This window comes from Furipterus horrens, unplaced genomic scaffold (assembly GCF_987537825.1).
Source record: "Furipterus horrens unplaced genomic scaffold, mFurHor1.1.pri manual_scaffold_2, whole genome shotgun sequence".
In the NCBI taxonomy this organism is placed as follows: domain Eukaryota; kingdom Metazoa; phylum Chordata; class Mammalia; order Chiroptera; family Furipteridae; genus Furipterus; species Furipterus horrens.
Window position 1 is genome coordinate 152,432,954 of NW_028327172.1, and position 22,496 is coordinate 152,455,449.

General features: G+C 39.6%; 1 protein-coding gene across 1 annotated transcript in view; it reads left to right on the forward strand.

Annotated features, from left to right (window-relative positions):
* MPP7 (MAGUK p55 scaffold protein 7) overlaps nt 1–17,254 on the forward strand; it is a 293,758-nt gene extending 276,504 nt beyond the window's left edge. The window contains exon 17 of the mRNA XM_090266643.1: nt 17,159–17,254. Within this exon, the coding sequence (XP_090122769.1) occupies nt 17,159–17,218 (60 nt within the window). The 3' untranslated portion in view covers nt 17,219–17,254. The remainder of the gene's footprint in view (nt 1–17,158) is intronic.
* The last annotated feature ends 5,242 nt before the right edge of the window (nt 17,255–22,496 follow it).

Here is a 22,496-nt window from a genome sequence, read left to right on the forward strand (position 1 = left end):
GAACACTGTTGCTTTCCTCAGGTAGAGCTTGGTGTATGTCTGCCTGTATGAATGAGTTAATCTTCAAACAGTGCCTATTACCAGAAGCACACAAACACTATAGCAGAATATACGATTTTCTTTTTAGTCTGCCTGAGTTCCAGTTCTTAGTGATGAATCATGATTGGTCTAAGTCAATATGACAATATCCTCTTTGCAGTTGTTGAGTTGAGTGTCCATTGATTGATGAATTGAGAAAGACGTGGTACATGTATACAATGAAATATTACTCAGCCATAAAAAAGAATACTTGCCATTTGTGACAATGTAGATGGACCTGGAGGATGTTACACTAAGTAAATAAGTCAGAGAAAGACAAATACCATATGATTTCACTTACATGTGGAATATAGAAAAACAAATGAACAAAACAGAAACAAAGTCATAGACACAGAACAATTGATGATTGCCTCATGAGTTGGGTGTTGGGGGACTGGGTGAAAAAGGTGAAGGGATTGAGAAGCACAGATGGGCTGTTATGAAAACAGTCATGGGGGTGCAAGTACAGCATAGAAAATAATAATGGAATCACTGTATAGTGTCAGGTGGGTACTAGATGTATGGGAGTCATCACTTCATATAAATGTTAATCACTATTATGTACACCTGAAACTAATATTATATTGTGTGTCAACTGTAATTGAAAAAAAAAGAATGCTTTGTTCTGCAAATAGATTATACCTTCTACTCAAGAGCTGCCACTGAGTGTTTACCAGACACAATCCCATCGTAGGGCACAATGATACCCTCATTAAATCCTGAAATATTTAAATACTTCAAGTTGCATTATAACCTCAGGCCAATACAACTGAAAAAGAATAATGAATACAAAAGAGCTCCTAGAAAATTAAAATTTTTTTTTATAAATCTTGATCGGTGAGGAAACATACATAAAATTGCAGACCATTTAGAAAATAATAAAACCATCAGAATCTATGGAAATTGACTAAAACTGAATTCAGGAAAATTTGTGCCTTAAAAGCTTTTCTAAGAAATAAAATAAGCATTGGCTTAAGCAACTCAGGAAAGAATAACATAAGTGGTATTTTGGCTAGCTTATAATATACACTGAATTTTCTGGGAGTGCACTGTCATGCCAACCACTTAGCATAATGTTCTCCAGGTACATCCATATTGTTGCAAAGGGCAAAATCTTTTTTATGGCCGAATAGAATTCCATTGTGTAAATGTCCTGTAGTTGTTTTATCCACTCACCTGCTGATGGACACTTCGGCAGCTTCCATATCTTGGTGATTATAAATAATGCTGCAATGAACATATAAGTGCTTATGTTCTTGCAAATTAGTGTTTTTGGGTTCCTTTGGATATATTCCCAGAGGTGGGATCGCTGAGTCAAAAGTCAGATCCATTGTAAATTTTTTGAAGTATCTCCATACTGCTTTTCACAATAGCTGTACCAGTCTGCATTCCCACCATCAGTGCAAAAGGATTCCCCTTTCTCCACATCCTCACCAGCACTTATTTGTTGATTTATTGATGATAGCCATTATGATAGGTGTGAGATGGTATCTCATTGTGATTTTAATTTGCATTTATCTGATGGTAGTAATGTTGAGCATCTTTACATATGTCTATTGGCAATCTGTATGTCCTCCTTGGGGAACTGTTTATTCAGGTCCTTTGCCCATGTTTTAATTGGGTTGGTGTGTGTGTGTGTGTGTGTGTGTGTGTGTTAAGTTTTATAAGTTCTTTAAAAATTTTGGCTATTAACACCTTATCAGATGTATTGGTGAATATGTTCTCCCATTCCATGGGTTGTCTTTTTATTTTGTTGATGATTTCTTTTGCTGTGCAAAAATTAAGTTTGATGTAGACCCATTTGTTTATTTTTCTTTTGTTTCACTTGCCTGGAGAGCTATATCTGATAAAATACTGCTATGAGCAATGCCCAATACTTTGCTGCCTATGTTTTCATCTAGGATTTTTATGGATTTGGGTCTAACATTTAAGTCTCCTATCTATTTTGAATTTACTCTTGTGTGTAGTGTAAGAATGTGGTCTACTTTCGTTTTTCTGCAAGTATCTGTCCAATTTTCTTTAGACCATATTGACTAGATTATCTTTAGACCATTATAAGTGCTTTCTTCCTCTGTTGAATATTAATTGACTATAAAGGTGTAGGTTCCATTGATTTATGTGTTTGTTTTTATGCCAGTACCATGATGTTTTGATTACTATGGCTTTGTAGTACAGTTTGATATTAAGTAGCATGATTCCTCCAACTTTGTTCTTTTTTAAGATCACTGTTGCTATGCAGGGCTTTTTGTGGTTCCATATAAATTTTTGAAATATTTGTTATAGTTCTGTGAAATACATCATTGAAATCTTGATGGGAATTGTGTTGAATCTACAGACTGCTTTGGGTAGTACAGACATGATGTTAATTTGTTCTATCCATGAACTCAGTATGTGCTTCCACTTATATGTATCTTCTTCCACTTCTTCAGTATCTTATAATTTTCCAAGTACAGGCCTTTTACATCCTTGGTTAGGTTTATTCCTAAGTATTTTATTATTTTTGTAGCAATTGTGAATGGGATTGTTTTCTTAATTCCCTTTCTATATTAGTTTGTTATTGGCATATTAAAATGAAACTAATTTCTGGATATTAATTTTGTATCCTGCTACTTTGCTGAATTCATTTATCAGTTCTAGTAGTTTCTTTATGGAATTGATGGGGTACTCTACACACAGTATCATGTCAACTGTAAATAATGACCGTTTTACTTCTTCTTTCCAATTTGGAAGCCTTGTATTTCTTCTTGTCTAATTGTCATGGCAAGGATTTCCAGTACTATGCTGAATAAGAGAGGTGAAAGCAGACATTCCTGTTTTGTTCCTGATCTTAAGGGGAACACTTGTAGTTTTTGCCCTTTGAGGATGATGCTGGCAGTGGGTTTGTCATATGTGGCCTTTATCATGTTTAAATATGTTCCCTCTAATCCCACTTTGCTGAGAGTTTTTATCATAAATGAGTGCTGGATTTTAACAAGTGCTTTTTCTGAACCTACTGATATGATAATGTAGTTTTTATCTTTAATTTTGTTTATGTGCTGAATCACAATTCTTGATTTGCGAATGTTGTACCAACCTTGGCATTCCCGAAATAAATCCCAATTGATCATGGTGTATGATCTTTCTGATGCATCGCTGTATTTGGTTTTCTAATATTTTTTTTTTGAGGATTTTAGCATCTATGTTCATCAGTGATATTGCCCTATAATTTTATGTCTGTGAAGTGTCTTTATCTGTTTTTTGGAATTAGGATAATGCTGACCTTCCCTTCTCTTGAATTTTGTGAAATAGTTTGAGATGAGAGGTATTCTTTTTGGAACGTTTGGTAAAATTCTCCTATGAAGCCATTTAATCCAGGGCTTTTGTTTGTGGGGAGTTTTTTGATTACTGCTTAAATTACACTAGGTGTAATCTGTCTATTCAGATTCTCTTATTCTTCTTGATTTAGTTTTGGAAGATTGTATGTTTTCTAAAAATTTATCCATTTCATCCAGGTTGTCCAGTTTGTTGGCATATAGTTGTTCATAATATTTTCCTACAGTCCTTTGTATGTCTTTGGTGTCAGTTGTTTCATTTCGGGTCCTTTATCTTTTTTTCTTGATGAGTCTGGTTAAAGGTTTGTCAATCTTGTTTATCTTTTCAAAGAACCAGCGCGTGGATTCACTAAATTTTTGTGTCATTTTTTTAAGGCTCTCTTTTGTTTACTTTTGCTTTGACTTTTATTATTTAGTTCCTTCTACTCATTTTGGGCCTTGCTTGGTCTTTTTCAAGTTCCCTAAATGTAAAGTGAGACTGTTCATTTGAGTTTTTTTCTTATTTTTGAGATAGGCCTGTAATGCTGCGAATTTCCCTTTTAGGATTGATTTCCCAGTGTCCTACAAACTTTGGATTGTTATGTTCTTATTTTCATTGGTGTCAAGGTGTCTTTTAATTTTTTCCTTGATCTCATTGTTGACCCATTCATTGTTTACTAACATGTTATTTAGCTTCCATGTCTTTGTGTGTTTTCAGTGTTCCTCTTATGACTGAATACTGGTTTCATAATATTGTGGTCAGGGAAGATGCTTGATATGATTTCAATCTTCTGAAATTTATTGAGATTTGTTTTGTTTCCTAATATGTGGTCTATCCTAGAAAATGTTCCATGTTCACTTGAAAAATGTATACTCTGCTGCTTTGGGGAAATGTTCTAAAGATATTAATTAAATCCATTTGATCCAGTGTGTTGTTTAAAGCTTCTGTCTCTTGTTGATTTTTTGCCTGGAAGAACTATCCATCGAAGTTAATGGAGTGTTAAAATCCCCAACTATGACTATATTTCTGTCAATCTCTCCCTTTATGTCCATCAAGATTTGCTTCACATATGTAGGTGCTCCTATGTTGGGTGTGTAAATGATTACTAGGGTTTATATCCTCTTGTTGGATTGTCCCCTTTATCACTATGTAGTGCCCTTCTTTGGCTATTACTATAGCCTTGGTTTTAACGTCTTATTTTGTTGGATATAAGTACTGCTACTCCAGCTTTCTTTTCCTTTCCATTTTCATGAAATATTTTTTTCATTCCTTTACTTTTAGTCTGTGTGTATCTTTTGATCTGAGATGGGACTCAGAGGCAGCATATGTATGGGTATGTTTTCTTATCCATTCATGGTTTCATGTCTTTTGGCTGGCACCTTTAAGTCATTTACATTCAAGGTGATTATTGATAGGTACGTATTTAGTGCCATTTTATTGTTAGACTATTTTCTTCTGTATTTTTCCCTTTCTATTTTTCTTTTTCTTCTTAAAGCACTTTAACATTTGTTGCAGTGCTGGTTTTGTGTTAACAAACTCCTTTAGCTTTTTCTTGTCTGGGAAGCTCCTTATTTCTCCTTCAATATTAAATGATAGCCTAGCTAGGTAAAATAGCCTTGGTTGTAGGTCCCTGCTTTTCATCACCTTGAATATTTCATTCAAGTCCCTTGTGGCCTGAAATGTTTCTGTTGAGTAATCAGATGACAGTCTAATTGGTGCTCCCTTGTATGTAACTACCTGCTTTCTATTGCAACTTTTAGGATTCTCTCCTTGTCTTTAAGCCTTGTCATTTTAATTATGATGTGTCTCAGTGTAGGCCCTTTGGGCCCAAGTTGTTTGGAAGTCTCTGAGCTTCCTGGACTTCTGTGTCTTTTTCCTTCACCATTTTAGGGAAGTTTTCAGTCATAATTACTTCAAATATGTTCTCAATCCCTTGCTCACTCTCTTTTCCTTCTGGTGTTTCCATGATAAGGATTTTTATGCTTCATGTTATCCAAAATGTTTCTTAAGCCTTCCTCATTTTAAAAATTTATTTTTTCTTTTCTTTTTAAGTATATTTTATTATGTTGTTACAGTAGTTCCAATTTTTTTTCCCTTTGCTCCCCTCTGCCCAATACTCACCTTCCCTCCAGCAACTCACCCCCCTTAGTTCATGTCCATGGGTTGTGCATATAAGTTCTTTGGCTTCACCTTTTCCTATATTATTCTTAACATCCTCCTGTCTATTTTGTATCAACCGATTATGCTTCTTAGTCCCTGCAACGTTTCCCCATTTCTCCCCTTCCCTGCTCCCAGATGATAACCCTCCAAATGATCCCATACCTATGATTCTGTTCCTGTTCTGGTTTGCTTAGTTGGATCTTGCTTTTATTTTTTAGATTCAGTTGTTGCTAGTTGTGAGTTTGTTGTCATTTTAATGTTCATAGTTTTGATCTTCTTTTTCTTAAGTCCCTTTGACATTTCATATAATAATGGCTTGGTGATTATGAACTCCTTTAGCTTTACCTTGTCTGGGAAGCACTTCATCTGCCCTTCCATTCCAAATGATAGCTTTGCTGGATAGAGGAATCTTGGTTGTAGGTTGCTTTTCATCACGTTGAATACTGCTTGCCACTCCCTTCCTGCCTGCGAAGTGTCCTCAGAGAAATCAGCTGATAGTCCTATAGGCACTCACCTGTAGGCAACTCCACCTCTCTCTTGCTGCTCGCAGGACTCTGTCTTAATTTTTCACCTGAGAAGTCATGATGCATCCTGGAGTGGTCCCCTCTGGGTCCAGCTCGCCTGGGACCCTCCAGGCTTCCCGGACCTATATGTCCATCTTTTTCTCAAAATTTGTGAAGTTTTCCTCATTTTTTTCAATTCTTGCTTCCTCATTCTGCAGTGGTTGACTGCTTTTTTCTTCCTTATGTTCCAAATCATTGATTTGAAACCTGGTTTCCTTCCCTTCACCATTGGTTTTGTGTGGATTTTCCTTTGTTTCATTTAGCATAGCCTTCATTTCTTCTCTTATGCGTTTGCTGTACTCAAGCATATCTGTCAAGCCTTTGAGCATCTTTGTCACCAGCATTTTGAATTCTGCATCTGTTAGGTCGTCTGTCTCCTCATCTGTTAGGTTGGCTATCTCCTTGTTGCTTAGTTCTCCCACTGGAACCTTGATCCGTTTCCTGTTTTGGGCCATAGTTTTCTGTCTCCATATTCTGACAGGCTCCTGTGTTTGTTTGACTCTGTGTCTCAGGTAGAGCTGTCGCTCCTGTTATGTTGAAAGGGGTGGAGCCTTAGGGATTTGTCAGTACAAGGCGACCTGTTTCACCACGTTGTGGTGCTGTATGTGGGGGAGGGGTCTGAGAGGGAACAATGCCTGAAAGTTGAAGGCACAAAGATGCACTCCTGCAATGAAATTGAATTTACAAAAGAGGAAAGTATGAATAAAACCAATAGTGACAAGTAAATGAATCTGCACAACTTACAGACTATACTAAATAAATAAGGATTTGGGTTCAAGTCACTACTGTACCATTTCTTAACTATGTTACCTCATTCAAATTACTTTTCCTCTCCAGACCAACATTTTCTTATTTTTGAAACAGAATAATGATAATAGGAAGAACACAATAGGGTTAGTTGAGATCCTTCACATAAAGCCCTGAGCACAGTGTTTACATCTGGAAAATGTTCAATAGATATTAGCTATCAGGATAAATGATGGGCTTCAAATTACTGAAACATTTTTGGAGGACAATTTCGCAGATCTTTAAAATTTAAAATACACATGCCTCTACACCAAACAGTTTCATTTGCCTGCTTATATTTGTTCAGGAATGTTAATTGCAATAGAATTTATTATGGAAGAAAAATGATCATCAACCATACTATTATCAAATTTAACTTTGACCACCATGCCACTATTTTAAAATATGAGGTGGTTCTTTCTTTATATTATATGCACACATAAATGTACAAATAATGATGTACACATAAATAGTGTGTATATATTAATCTGGAAGTGTGTTACAGTCTTGTATATAAAGGAATATATAAAATGATATGAAGTGTCCAAACCAACATTTAATGGAGGTGCACCTGGGGTGTGTGAAGGTACTAAAGAGAAGAGGTCTCACTTTTTAGTACATATTCTTTCTGTAGCATTTTGATTTTTTATTTTAGTAAGTTCTGTTTTTCTACTTGAATTCTTTTAAAAAATGAATAAATGCCTCACAAATATCATACCTCAACTTTGGTTACAACATATTCTACATGTTGTCTCCTAGCTCCTTTTCCTTCATTCCTTGTGCTCTGTCCACATAGTGGTGCCCCTTAAGTTTTCATCTTCTTCCATCTTTGTTCTTTTCTTAGGCTTTTCTTGGACAACCTCTTTTACTCCTATGTCTACATCTACTGGAAGGTAGGGTGAGCTCTAACATTTGTTGGGCACATATTTTGTTCAAGGAATTTTTAACCTTTCCTCATTCACTGCTCACAACAATCTGAAAGAAAGTAGTGTTCTTTTTACAAATAAGGGAGATGTATAGAGTCCAAGTAACTTGCCCAGAGTTATACAGCCAGTATACGGTAGATACATTGAAACTCCATATAGCCTGGTTCCAAAACCATGTTTTATTATCCTTTAAATCATATTGTCTTCTGTAAACTTAATCACACTCTAATTACCTGTGTATATATTCAGGCATAATACCTATTCACTCTATTCCTCAGTTCCCTCATACATAATGTGGAAAATAATAATGCCCAACTTGCTGGGATTGTTATGGGTATTAATCCTGAGGAGTATTTGTGATAATGCTTCAGAAAGAACTGTGCTTGGAACATTGTTACTGCTATATAGGTATTTAGGTTTTATTTTTTATCTTAAATTCTAAACACTTATTTCCAGCTAAATCTTATTTCCTTGACTAACTCATATGCAAAAATGGTTACCAGTACCTATAAGTTCTATCTCAAACACTTTTTTTCTTAATCCACTGCCACTATCTTAGCTCTTTTGCTGGACCTATTCCAATACTCCTCAACTGGCCCATCTTCTGCGCTACTGTGATTCATCCTCAATATTTCCTGCCTGAGTAATTTTTCTAAAATATAAATTTGATTATGACACTCTTGCTTAAATCCCTTCAATGTCTTACAATTCAATAATAAAAAAAGTATTTGAACAAACACTTCACAAAAGAAAATACACAAATGGCCAAAAGTACATAAAAAGATGCTCAACATCATTAGTCAACAGGAAAATGGAAGTTGAAACTGCAGTGAGATACCACTATATACCCATTAGGTTGACTAAACTTAAAAAGACTGGCCCTGACTGGTATGGCCTGTCTGGTCTCTGGTCAAGACACATGCCTGGGTTGTGGGCCAGGTCCTTGGTTAGGGGCATGTGAGAGGCAACAAATTGATATTTCTCTTGTACATCAATGTTTCTCTCCCTCTATCCATCCCTTCCCCTTTCTCTAAAAATAAATAAATAAAATCTTTAAAAATATATAAAAATAAAATTTAGAAGACTGATTATGACAAATAATGGCAAGGATATGGAGCAAATGTAACTGTTAAACATTGCTAGGAGGAAGGAAAAATGGTGCAGTCACTTCAGAAAACAATTTTACAGTTTAAATTAAACATTTCTGTCATATAATGCAGTCATTCCACTCCTAGATATCTACCAAATAGAAATGAAAACATATGACTTGGACACAAATGTCCCTATCAACCTTATTTGTAATAGTTCCATACTGAAAACAACCTAAATGTCTATCAACAGGCAAAAGAATAAACAAATTATGGTATAGTAACAATGGAATAGAACACCACAATAACATAAAATTTAAAGACCACCCATCAATATAGATGAATCTCAAAATTTTATGTTGAATCAAAGAAGCCAGACAGGAAAGGAAAACATACTGTGTGGTTCCATTTGTAGAAAATTTTAGAAAATTAAGTCACATATAATGCCAGAAAGCAGATCAGTGCTTGCCAGGGTGGGATGGGGAAGAAGAGAGGGATGAATAAAAGGGGGCTTAAGAAAATGTTTGGGGATAATGGACAGGTTCCTTGTACTTAAATATTATCTGAATAAAGTTGTTTAAAAAAAAAAAGCAAGAGAGACAAATTCTGAAAGAAAAAAATGCACACAAACAGAGAACTGGTTCCTGGGCATCTACAACACAAACAAGACAGAACAACCCTATCCTGGTGTAGAAAGTTTTTTACGATCCATTTCCCGACAGGATTTGGCTCTCAAATCTAACTTTGTAGCTCTCTAATACCACATACATATCTCTGTAAACTCTGGTCAGATTGCTTGGGAGTTATTTGCCCTGAGGTTGTCTGGCCCTCTTGCCTCCCTGTTTCTGCAGAAAGAATGCAGAAAAGGTTTAGTTATATTGGGCTCTTCCCTCACCATAGCCCCCAGGCAAGCTCAGCATTTCAATAATTGGTGGGAAGATGGAAGGGATCATGAAAATTTATTTAACTAGACAATGGAAGACCATTTGGTAGTCTTGGAAGTGCTGTCCTGTTAGTTGATATTTTAGATTTACAGATAGGTTTTTAAGGAAGGAAATTACCTTGTAACTTCTCACACTGAGGTCTTCCAACAGGTGGAAATATGCAAGGCTGTTATTCAGCAGACTGTCATTTCCTGCCACAAGGTAGAAATACCAGCTGTAATGAAAACTTGGGGCCAGGTTCTTGGAAGAATTAGAAAATGAAAATCTGGCCCCTCATTATCAGGCTCATTTTATAACCCACTGTGAGTCACAGAATATTCTTTAGAACTTTCAGATAGCCGAGTTGTGCAAAATATTTTTTAAAAGTATAATTTCTATATCCTCATATTCCCTAAAGATCAGTCCCTTTTAACAACTTATTTTTTCTACCAATAGTTTTATATTCCTGAAAAGAAAAACCTTGGGGCTCAACTGGCAGGAAACATTCTTATATATAAAAAATTACTTAGTTGAGCTTTTTTGCTCTTAAACTCTTTACCTCATGTTCTAACTTTGAACTCACCTTCCCACCCAACTCCTCTACCTTCTGTATTCCCAGCCTTAGTTAATGGCTGCACTGTTCTTCTTCTAATGTGTCCCATTAGAACTCTCCCTGTCTACCCTCCCCTATTCTTCACTGTGGGAAGCAGATTTCTGACATGATCCCCATAATCTCCACCCCCTTGTTTATATACACCTTCTGCCAGTTGTTCAAACACTAACCTAAGTGCTACTTACACAGAGATTTTGCAGATGCAATCAAGGATCCAAATCTGTTGACTTCAAAAAAGGGAAGTTATCCTGGTTTAGTAGCATATACCCATAACAGGGACTGGGCTTTTCCTGAAGGAAAAGACTTGAAGTGTCAGAAGGACCTGACATGAGGGAGATTCTCTGTTGCTGGTTTTGAAGATGCAAAGGACTTCATGGCAAAGAATGTGAGTGGCCTCTAGGAGCTGAAATCAGCTCTTGGCTGGACAGGAAGAAAGCAGGACCTCCGTCCTACAACTGCTGAAATAAATTCTGCCAACATGAACTTAGAAATGGAACCTGAGCTCCAAATGTGATGAACAGTAAGCCTTGCTGATACCTTGACTTTGGCCTTGTGAGACCCTGAGCAGAGAACTCAGCTTCACCATGCCTGGACTCCTGATCTACAGAAAGAACTGTGAGCTAAAAATGACTGTGGTTTTAAACTATTAAGTTTGTAGTAACGTGTTACACAGGAATAGAAAACTAATATGTTCAGCCCTTACATACATCCAGCTGCTCTGAACCCTATTAGAAATGCCTTAGCTCTATCTTCTCTTTCTTCTCTCTCTTTAAAAAAAAAATTTATTGTGATAAGAACACCTCATGTAAGTTCTGCCCTCTTAAGTTTTAAGTGCACAATATAGTATTGTCATTTGTTGGCACAATGATGTACAACAGACCTCTAAACTTGTTCATCTTGTAAAACTGAAATTTTATACCAGTTGATTAGTAACTCCTCATTTTCCCTTCTTACCTCCTTGCTTCTATGAGTTAGACTATTTTAGATATCTCATAGGAGTGGGATGATGCAGCATTTGTCCTTCTTGACTGGCTTATTTCACTTATTGCAATATAGTGTCCTCAAGGTTCATCTATATTGTCAAATATTACAGGATTTCCTTTTTTAAGGCTGAATAATATTCCATTGTATGTATATACCACTTTAAAAAATATATTCTTCCGTTAATGGATATTTAGGTTGTTTCCACATCATGGCAATTGAGAACATTTCTACAATGAACCTAGAAGTGCAAATTCCTCTTTGAGATCCTGATTTCAATTCTTTTGGATAGTCAGAAGTGGAATTTCTGGGTCATACAGTAGTTCTATTTTTAATTTTTTGAGAAACCCCATACAGTTTTCCATAGTGGTTTCACCATTTTTGCATATCAGGCAACAGCGTACAAGGGTTTTTATTTCTTCACATCACAACACTGTTGTCTATTTTAGGTTTTTGTTAATAGCCAACCAAACAGGTGTTGAGGTACTATCTCATTGTTTGTTTTTCTTTAAAGATTTTATTTATTTATTTTTAGAGAGAGTGGAAAGGAAAAATAAAGAGAGGTAGAGAAACATTGATGTGCGAGAGAAACATTTGATGGGTTGCCTCTCCCATGATCCCAACCAGGGTCCTGGTCCACAACCAGGCATGTGCCTTACCAGGACTTGAACTGGTAAACTTTAAGTTTGCAGGCCAGTGCTCAGTCTACTGAGCCACACCAGCCAGAGTAATATCTCATTGTTTTGACTTACATTTCCCTGATGACTAGTGACACTGAAATCTTTTCATATACCTGTTTGTCATGTCCATCTCTGAAGAAATGTCTATTCAAGACCTGAGATCATTTTTTAATTGGCTTTTGTTTTGTTTTGTTTTCTTGGCTATTGAGTTATAGGACTTATTTAAATATTTTAGAAATTAATTCCTTAACAGATACATAGTTTGCCTATTCCATACGTTGCCTTTTCACTCTGTTGTTTCCTTTGCTGTGCTTTTTAGTTTGTTGTAGTCCCGCTTGTTTATTTTTGCTTTTGCCGTCTGTGCTTTTAGTGTCATCCAAGATATCACTGCTAAGACCAATGTCTTGAAACATTTCCTTTATGCTTTTTTTCTGGGAGTTTTATAGTTTCAGGTCTTACATTTAATCCTGTAATCCATTTTGAGCTCATTTTTGTGTATGGTATCAGATAAGGCTTCGATTTAATTTGGGGGGATATGGTTATGGATATCCAGGCTTCCCAACACCATTTGTTGAAGAAACTATCCTTTCCCTAGAGTGCTTTTGGCACTGCTGTTCAAGATTAATTGATTATATATATGTGGATATATTCCTGGGTTCTCTATCCTATTATATTGGTCTATATGACTGTCTATGCGAGTATAATACTCTTTTATATTACCAGGAAGATCCGCTGGGCTTCTGCTGTTTCCGGAACTGAGCCAGGAGCCAGGAGGGCGGCCAGGTTCCCGGGGCTGCGAGCCGACGTCCCGTGCAGGCAGCTTTACAGCTCTTTTGATGATGCTCTCCTAATAATCTGTTAAAACAGAGGGCGAGCCAGTAGCAGCCGGCTGCTCCCTGTCACGTCTGGCAAGTGTGCCCTCGCCGTTGACCTGCCCTTTGGAACACTTGACCTTCACACAGACAGGCTTCCGCGGCGTCTTTCAAACTGCTGGGACAATAAGCAGAAGGAGCGGGCGCGTCACACTGGGGATACCCCGGGAGCCCTGGTTTCACACGACGGCATAGCACCCCCAAAATCGGAAGGAGCCTTGGCCAGGACCCCGGCCTGGGGCCACCCCACCGCACCCGAGGGAGCGGACAGGTCCCTGGAGCCCACGCCGCCCCTCCCCCGAGACGGCCTCTCTCAGGAGCGAGGCTGGCGGTCAAGGGCCACCTGGAAGGAAGCTCTTACATCTCACCCAAATCCTCCCTATTGAGGCGTAAGCTCGTTTCCTCTCTCCCCGTCCTCTGCGTGGCGAGGGCAGCTGGCCGCCACCCTCTCCGTAATAACCCTTCAGCACCCTGAAGACGGCTATTAAGTCTGCTCTCTCCTCCAGGCTAAATAAAAACAGATCCCTTAATCTCCCTGCCTGGGTGCTGGTTTCCGAGCCTTTAATCATTTCTGCTGTTCTCTACTGAATCCCTTGCAGCGTCTCAAGTCCCGGCGTGTCCCCCCTGCGGAGGGGTGGCACGGACAGCTCCAGGAGCTCGGCAGTGCGAGGGCAGGGAGTGTCCCCGACGGGGGCCAGCCGTGCCCCCGATGACACACTGGCTTAGCCCGGAAGCCTCTCTGCGCTCACTGGGGTGCGTCTGCAGGCAACTGTCCCCGCCCCAAACAACGAATGAAACAGTGACCGTAACGATGATAAACGAAACCGATGAAGCGACAGAAAGCATCGTGAACATGGTGGCAGGAAGTCTACTGGTCACCATCAGGTTTGGAAAACATGTCCCATGTGCTTTTTTATAATTATTAGTTTCCTGCGTCCAGAGAAGGAAAACTCTGACTCCAAAAAACCTCCGCTGCCTTGCGGCATACCTCTTCAGGGGAAAGGCTAAGGGAGTAAACCCCGACAGAAAATCCGGAGCCGGAGTCCCTAAGGCGGTTTGACGTTGTAGTCAACACCGGCAACTCCTGCGGCGCACCTGAAGCCAAGCTGTATTGACTCCGTCTTTCCCTTGGACCCTTAAGCTGCGAAGAGAGGGGGGGTCTGCTGCATGGGCAACAGCAGACCCTCCATATCACCCTGCCCAGGCTCTGTAGCTTCAGCTTCACTGGAGAGGACACTCCAGCGTCATCGCAAGATGTCGATTCAACACGGGAGGAGACAGATACCGTGTCACTCCCGAGTCGGACTGCACAGCCATTCTCGGCGGTGCAGATAGACTCTTAAGAAGCTACACCATCGTCTCTCGAGACGGACGGCTGCCGACGACGACTATAGCTTTGTAATATATTTTTAAATCAGGAAATGTGATGCCTCCAGCTTTGTTCTTTTTATTCCAATTCTCACCTGTGGATATGTTTATTGATTTTAGAGAGAGAGAGAAACATTGATGTGAGAGAGAAACATCTATTGGTTGCCTTCCATATGCACCCCAACTGGAGTTCAAACCTGTACCTAGTATGTGCCCTGCATGGGAATTGAACCTATACTTTTTGGTGCATGACTCAATGCTCCAACCACCTGAGCCGCTGGGCCAGACCATCTTTTTTTTCAAGACTGTTTGTCAGTTTGTGGTCTTTAGGGGTTCTGGTTCCATATTTACTTTAGCATTTTTTTTTTTTTTTTTTTTTTGGAGAAAGAACCATGGAATTTCAATAGGGATTGCACTGAATATGCAGATCTCTTTGGGTAGTATGGATATTTTAACATTTAGTCTTCTAAACCATGAATACAGGATGTTTTTCCATTTGTTTCTGTCTCCTTCCATCAATATATTATAGTTTATAGTGTACAAGCCTTTTACTTTCTTAGTTAAATCGATTCCTAAATTTATTCTTTATTTTTATTTTTTGGTTTACCCATTTTATTTTTATTTTTTATTTTTTTAATATGATTTATTGATTATGCTGTTACAGTTGTCCCAATTTCTTTTCCCTTTGTTCCCCTCCACCCAAGACTCCCCTCTCTCCAGCTGTCGCCCCCCCCCCACTTAGTCCATGCTCATTGGTTCTGCATATAGTTCTTCTCAACAACCTATCTACTCCACTCCCTCCTACTATGCTTCTTAATTCCTGTACCATCTCCCTCACTTTCCTTCCTTTCCCCTCCCCACTGACCTGCCCCCAAAATGTTCCTCATAACCTATAATTATTTTCCCACTCTCGTTGCCTACTTAGTTTGCCTTTGTTTCAATTCCCTAGCTTCTGTTGTTGGTTGTTGTGATACAGTTTTCATTTTAATGTTCATAGTTTTGATCCTCTTTCTCCTAAACAAACCCCTTTAACATTTCATATAACAGTGGTTTGGATCTGATGAACTCCTTCAGTTTTACTTAGTCCTGGAAGCACTTTCTCTGCCCTTCTATTCTGAATGACAGCTTCACTGGATAGAGTAATCGTGGTTGTAGGTTTTTTCTTTTCATTACTTTGAATATTTCTTGCCAGTCCCTTCTTGCCTGCAGAGTTTCTTTTGAGAAATCAGCTGAGAGTCTTATTGGGACCCCTTTGTACATAATTCTCTTCTTCTCTCTTGCTGCTTTTAAGATTCTCTCTTTATCTTTAATTTTTGACATTTTAATTATAATGCCTCTTGGTGTGGTTCTCCCTGTGTCCAGTTTATTTGGAACTCTCTGTGCTTCCTGGACCTGTAAGTCTATTTCCTACCCCAAGTTCAGGAAGTTCTGTTTCATTATGTTTTCACATAAATTTTCAATTTCTAGTTCTTCTTAACCTTCTGACAACCCTATGATCCAGATGTTGGCCCGCTTATAGCTGTCCCATAGGTTTCTGAGCCTCTCCTAATTTTCCTCACTTTTCGTTTCCTCTTTCTGCACTGGTTGACTGTTTGTTCCTTCCCTATGTTCCGATTTGTTGATTTGATCCCTTGTTTTCCTTCCCTCACCACTAGCATCATAGGTGTTTTCATTAATTTCAGCAGGACTAGCCTTCATTCCTTCCCCATCTTGTTTAAGATCTACTGTTAGGTCTGTAAGCATTTGTGTAACCAAAGCTCTGAACTGTGCCTTAGAAAGATTTCCTATCTGCTGTCTGGTCAGCTGCATCACCTGGATCTCTATCATGATCTGTGCCATCCTGACCATTTTGTGTTTACTTTTGCTTCCTGGTGGGGCTGTCATACCTCCTACGCTATAGGGGGTGGAGCCCTGTGCACTTGTCACTACCGGGCAACCCTTCTCACCACACTGTGGTGTTTTGTGTGGGAGTGGGGGTCCAAGATGGATTCTTGCCATTCACTCTCCGCTGAGAGACTGGAAGCCTCCCCCTGGATCCCCACCCCCTCCAGCCCTCACAGTCCAAAGCAATGGGGGTCTGCTTTCCCTGGCGTTAGAATCACGAGCTGACAGGTCTGGTCTGCAGCAGGGGTGCTCCCCAGGTGCTTCTTGCCTCTTTTTAAATACTGGTGTCTGTGCTTACTGCTGTCCTGCCGCCCATGCCAGCAGAGCTTGACCTCTTCGCCCAGGCTTTACCCCTCCTACCCATCCGGACAAGCACCACTTCTTTATAACTTCGTACGTTGGACTTGCATGTAGCTTTTTTTTCTGGAACTTCTGGTTATTTCTGGTTTTGCAGTAGTTGTATTCCTTAGTTGTGGAGGGAGATGGAGTGTGTCAGTCTAGGACTCTATCTTTGCTGGAAGTCCCCCAAGTTTATTCTTTTGATGCAGTTAAAATGGAATTGTTTTTCTTATTTCCTTTTTCAGATAGCTAGTGTACAGAAACTCAACTGATTTTTGTATATTAATATTATATGTCGCACCTTTACTGAATTCATTTATTCTAACATTTTTAGAGGGTGGGGTCTTTAAGATTGCATATATGTAAGATAATGTTATTTACAAACTGGGCTAATTTTACTTATTATTTTTAGTTTGGATTCCTCTTTGCTATGGTCTGAATGTTTGTGTACCCCTAAGTTCATAGGTTGAAGTCCTACCCCCCAAGCTGATGGTATTACCAGGTACTGCCTTTAGGAGGTGATGAGGTCATGAAGTGTAGGGTTGATGGATGGATTTCTTATACAAGAAATATCACAGGGCTCCCTTGTCCTTTCCTCCATACTAGAATACAACAAGAAGTTGCGAACCAGAACAGTGTCTTCACTCAACCATGTTGGCACCCTGATCGTGAACTTCCAGCATACAGATTGTGAGCAATAAATTACTGCCCAGTCTGTGGCATTTTGTTATAGCAGTCAGAATGAACTGAAACTTTTCTTCCTAATTGTTCTGGCAAGGATTCCAGTACTATGTTTATAGAAGTGGCAAGAGTGGGCATCCTTGTCTTGTTTCTGATCTTAATGGAAAAGCTTTCAGTTTTCCCCACTGAGTATGATCTCAGCTGTAGGATTTTCGTACATGTCTTTATATATACCAGTAAAATGGAAAATCTGGAAGATATGGATAAATTCCTAGAAACATAGAACCTACCAAGACTGAATCATGAAGAAATAGAAAATCTGAATAGACCTATAACAAAGAAATGGAATCCTCCCAGCAAAGAAAATCCAGGGACCAAATGGTTTCACTGATGAATCCTACCAAATATTTGAAGAGGAATCAATGCCAATCCTTTTCAAACTCTTCCAAAAAAAAAACTGAAGAGGAAAACCAATTCCAAACTCATTTTATGAGACCAGCATTACCCTGACACCAAAGTCAGACAAAGATACCACAAGAAAACAGTAGGCCAGTATTCTCTGAAGAACATGGATGCAAAAACCCTCAACAAAATACTAGAAAACCTAATTCAACAGCATATTAAGAGGATCATACATCATGACCAAGGGGGACTCATTGGGAAGCAAGAATGGTTCAACAAATCAATTAATGTGATACACCATATTAACAGAATGAAGGATAAAAATCACACAACCATCTCAATACATGCAAAAAAGCATTTAATAAAATTCAGTACCCTTTCATGATAAAACAACTCAACAAACTAGGACTAAAGAAAAATTACCTCTACCTTCTCTGTTGTTGCCTTTAGTTCAAAGGCCCATGATCATCTTCTTTCACTATTACAATAATCTTAATGATCCCTTTTTTTATGAGTAGGATGGGGATTAATGAGTTGAATAGAAAGAGGTATACAAATTGAGAATTATGAAGACAAGCATAAGAACAATCATAAAGATATACATGTGAAAGCTCAAAACGGGATCTAACCTAGTTAACAGAAAGGGACAAGATGTGGGACAGGAGTTGGAAGATAGGACACTAAGTATTGTTGCAAGAGTGGAGCTGTGAGCTGAATCTCAGAGGATAAATGGGAGTAAACCAGGAAAAAGATGGGAAGTGAGGGCAGGAGACAGATGGTATTTCTGCAGGAGCATAAACAAAAAAACATGGAGTGAGACACAGTGTAGTAAATTACAGACACATTGTAGTAAAATACAAAGCATGGAGAGGCAAGGGCCAGGATCAGGAAGATCCTGGTGTATCACTGGGCCAGAGGTTCCTAGTTGTTAATGTGTGTATTACTGAGGTTCATGTGGGAAAATTCAGATTTCTGGGCACCTGGTGAAGATTACAGTTTGGGAGAACTGTTGTAAAATTCAGGAATCAGCACTGTCACAAGCACCTTAGGTGAGTGTGATGCAGATACTTTCTGGTCAATGATTTGAGAAACACTGTTGTTGGCAATGGAGGAATTGAAATGTGATGGGAGGAAGTGGAGTTCTGCTTGGCTAGTTTTCCATATTAGGCCTTCTGGATGCTTGTAAGAGGCTTAATTTGAGGAGGAAAAGAAAGACCTATTCCATGGGCAATATGACAATGACCCAAACTATGGTAAAGGTGGTGGAGGAGGAGAAGAAAAGCCATATTCTGGAACTCTTTGATAGGCAAACTTGTGTAGGTTACGTGATTGATTTGAAGTGAGAGGTTAAGGAGAGGAAAGAGCCAAGTTGCTAACATGAGTGATCAGGTGGGTGGTGGTGTTGCCAATTGAACTAGAAAATACAGTGAAAAAATCTGGTTAAGTAGGGGTTATTACTGAGTCAGTTTTGAACAGGTTGAATGTGAGATGCCTATAGGACATCATTCTGATATTCAGTGGGTAGCTGGTTGAAGGAGTCTGCAGCTTAGGAGAAGATCTGGGATGGCTGTCCAAATTCTGGAATCCAGGGAACACAGGTTCTAGCTGAGGCATAAGAGTGAGTGGGATTATCCATGGAGAGATTATAAGAAGAGAGGAATAATGTACTAAGGACAGAATCCCAGGTGACACCAACTTTTACAAGGTACACAGAGGAGAAGGTGTAAAGGAAGCAGGAAAAGCTAGAGGTAAGAAGAGAATTAGAAGAGAGTGACATCACAGATGCCAAGGAAGTAAAAGATATCAATAAGAAAGGAGTGACCAATGATGTAAAATACAACAAAAAGCTTGAAGAAGATCAGTACTGAAACATGTGCATTGGAATGTGCAATGGCCAGCAGGGGTGGCCATTGATAATCCTAATGGAAACATTTTCAGGTAGTGGTGAAGGGACAAGTCAAACTAAAGTGCATTAGGGGTGAGGCAATGCAATAGTAAATCTATGCTACATTTTTGCAAGGTTTGAACAAGTGTGGTAGTTACGAGGCTGGATCATGGAATGAAAGAGCTTGGTGTCAAACGAGGAATTTTTTTTATAATGGGACATTTTATCATACTTGTAGACTGAAGGCGATGAGGCTGTAGAGAGGTAGAGCTCACAATGCAGGACGGAAAAGGAATGCCCTAAGAAGCAAGGTCACGGGAGACATGGGAAGGTACAGAGGCAAGGGAACAGGGGGTGGCAGTGAGACAGCCTTCCAGGGAAGGGCCATATGATAAAAGTGTCCAAGTGACCTTAATTTTTTTTTCATGAATCAGGAGGCAATATTCTCTGTTAAGAATTTTTATTAGTTTAGTGGCTTTTTCAAAAAACACTTATCTTGCCCTGGCTAGGCAAGTTGTATCCCTTAGAATGCCTCAGTCTTTACTGGCTTGAGTAAAAAGGTAATAATCCACGATTGTGTCTGGATAGCCCATGGCAGAGCTGGCTTGAAGTGGTGCTTGATGTCTGGACTCTAGCTATGTTATCAGGACCTGTTTGTCTCTGCCTCAAGGCCCAGGGCTTGGCCCAGCTCACTCGGCTTTCTTCCAGGCACTAGATTCAGTCTCAGACAGGTTCATCATTTGGGATTACAAACCAGCTGTACAAAGAACTGACTCCAAGACAGCTGGAAGAAGTCTTCTGGGAGCTTCATATAAAGTCCTGACATTTACTTTAACTGATACTCATAGGTCCTATGCTTCACCCCCAATCTGGGGTGCCTGAAATTAGGAAAAGGAGCGATGCCCCATGGTAGTAACATCGGAATTACCTGGAGAGCCTGTTAAAACACAGACTTCTGGGCCCCAAGCCAGAATGTGTGATTTAGTAGGTCTGGGGTGGGGTCTGAGAAATTGCATTTCTAACATATTCCCAGGTAAAGCTGATACTGCTGGTCCGAGAACACACTTTGGATTGGCGACCTTTTTCGCTGCACTGTGGTGCTTTGTGTGGGGGTGGGGGTCCAAGATGGATTCCTGCTGTTACTCTCTGCTAAGAGACCTGGATCCTCTTCCTCCATCCCCCCACCCTCTGGGCCTCTCCGTCCAAGGCAGTGGGGGGTCTGCCTTCCCCAGCATTGGAATCACAAGCTGCCAGGTCTCAACTGCAGCCAGGATTGCTCCCCTGGCATTTCTCGCAGTCCTGCCACTATCCCCACTGCTACCACAAACAGCACGGCGGTTTCTCGCCCCTCCTACCCATCCAGACGAGCACCGCTGGTTTATAACTTCATACGCTGGGCTTCCATGTAGTTTTATTTTCTGGAATTTCTTGTTATCTTTTGTTTTGAGGTAGTTGTATTCCTACTTAGTTGTGGAGGGAGACCAAGTGTGTCAGTCTAAGCCTCCATCTTGGCCGGAAGTCGTGATTTCTTATCTATGTGTATGTTCAAGCCTCCTCCCCTGTGCGAGCATGCGTGCACGCGCACACACACATCCCTCAAGAGAATGAATAGAAATTTTACTCTAGATACTCATATTTGAATAGATTTTTTTCCATCCTAGTAATTTTTAAAAAATCCTCATCAGAGGATATGTTTATTGATTTGAGAGAGAGAGAGGAAGGGAGAGAGAGGCAAACATCAATGTGACAGAGAAGCACTGATCAGCTGCCTCCCATACATGCCCTGACTGGGGATCAAACCCATAACCTAGATGTGTGCCCTGACCAGGGATTGAACCCACAGCCTTTTTCTGTATGGGATGATGTTCGAACCAATTGAGCCACAGCAGCCAGGGCCATTCTAGTAATTTTTAATTCCTAATCTTCAAATATAAGTGAAGCTAAGGTCATCTGTGTGAGGGGTCATCACCAGTGGGTGATAAATGGACTATAAGCCAGCCCACTAGACCAGCCATTTTCAACCTTTTTCATCTTATGGCATACATAAGCTAATTACTAAACTTCTGTGGCATACCAAAAAACATACTTTTTGATGATCTGACATAAAATAAGTATAATTTTGATTCACTCATAATGAATGGCAATTGTATTGGCTGTTGTCATTTTTTAATTTGACAGTCCAAGGGAAAAGAGATCAGTGCCCCTGACTAAATAGTGAGGTATTGCATGCTTTGTTTTTGTTTTTTATCTTCACCTGAGGACACTTTTTCATTGCTTTTTAGAGAAAGAGATAGGGAGAGAGAGAGAGACATCAGTACTATAGAGAAGCATCAATTGGTTGCCTCCCATATGTGCCCAGAGCAGAGATTGTTTGTGCTTGGACCAGGGATTGTATATGCCCAAACAGGGTATCCTACATGGCTGGATGGGAGACTGAACCCTCAACCCATGCACATACCCTGACTGGAAATCAAACACAACTTTTTTGGTTATGAGACAATGCTCCAACTGAGCCACACCAGCCAGGGTGGGTATTGCATGTATTACAATTTTTTGCAGCACATGGGTTGAAAATTGTTGCACTAGAACAATGGTGGCTGGAGTCCATTCTGCAGGATTGAGGTTAATTTTTGACTAAGATGTGGTTCTTTAGCCAGGAATGCATCAAGTGCAGCAAGACCTTGGTGGGAAGAGAGAGCTGGGCACTCTGGGATAACCATTCCATGCACAAGACCTGAGTTTGATGGTCGCCTCTAGTAATGAGGACAAATCTGGGATCAGGACATAGAATCTGCGGTATGATTTCTATTACTATGATTATGCCTATCCAGCTCTTAGTGAACACATGGGAGACTTCCTTGCCCCAGATTTTCAAATCAAAAGCCAAGTGCCTGGAACTTCGTAGTTCCCAGTCTATTCTCTAACTGGCTCCTTCCACCACTTGAACTGAGGCCCTGGTCCTTGCACTGGTCCTAA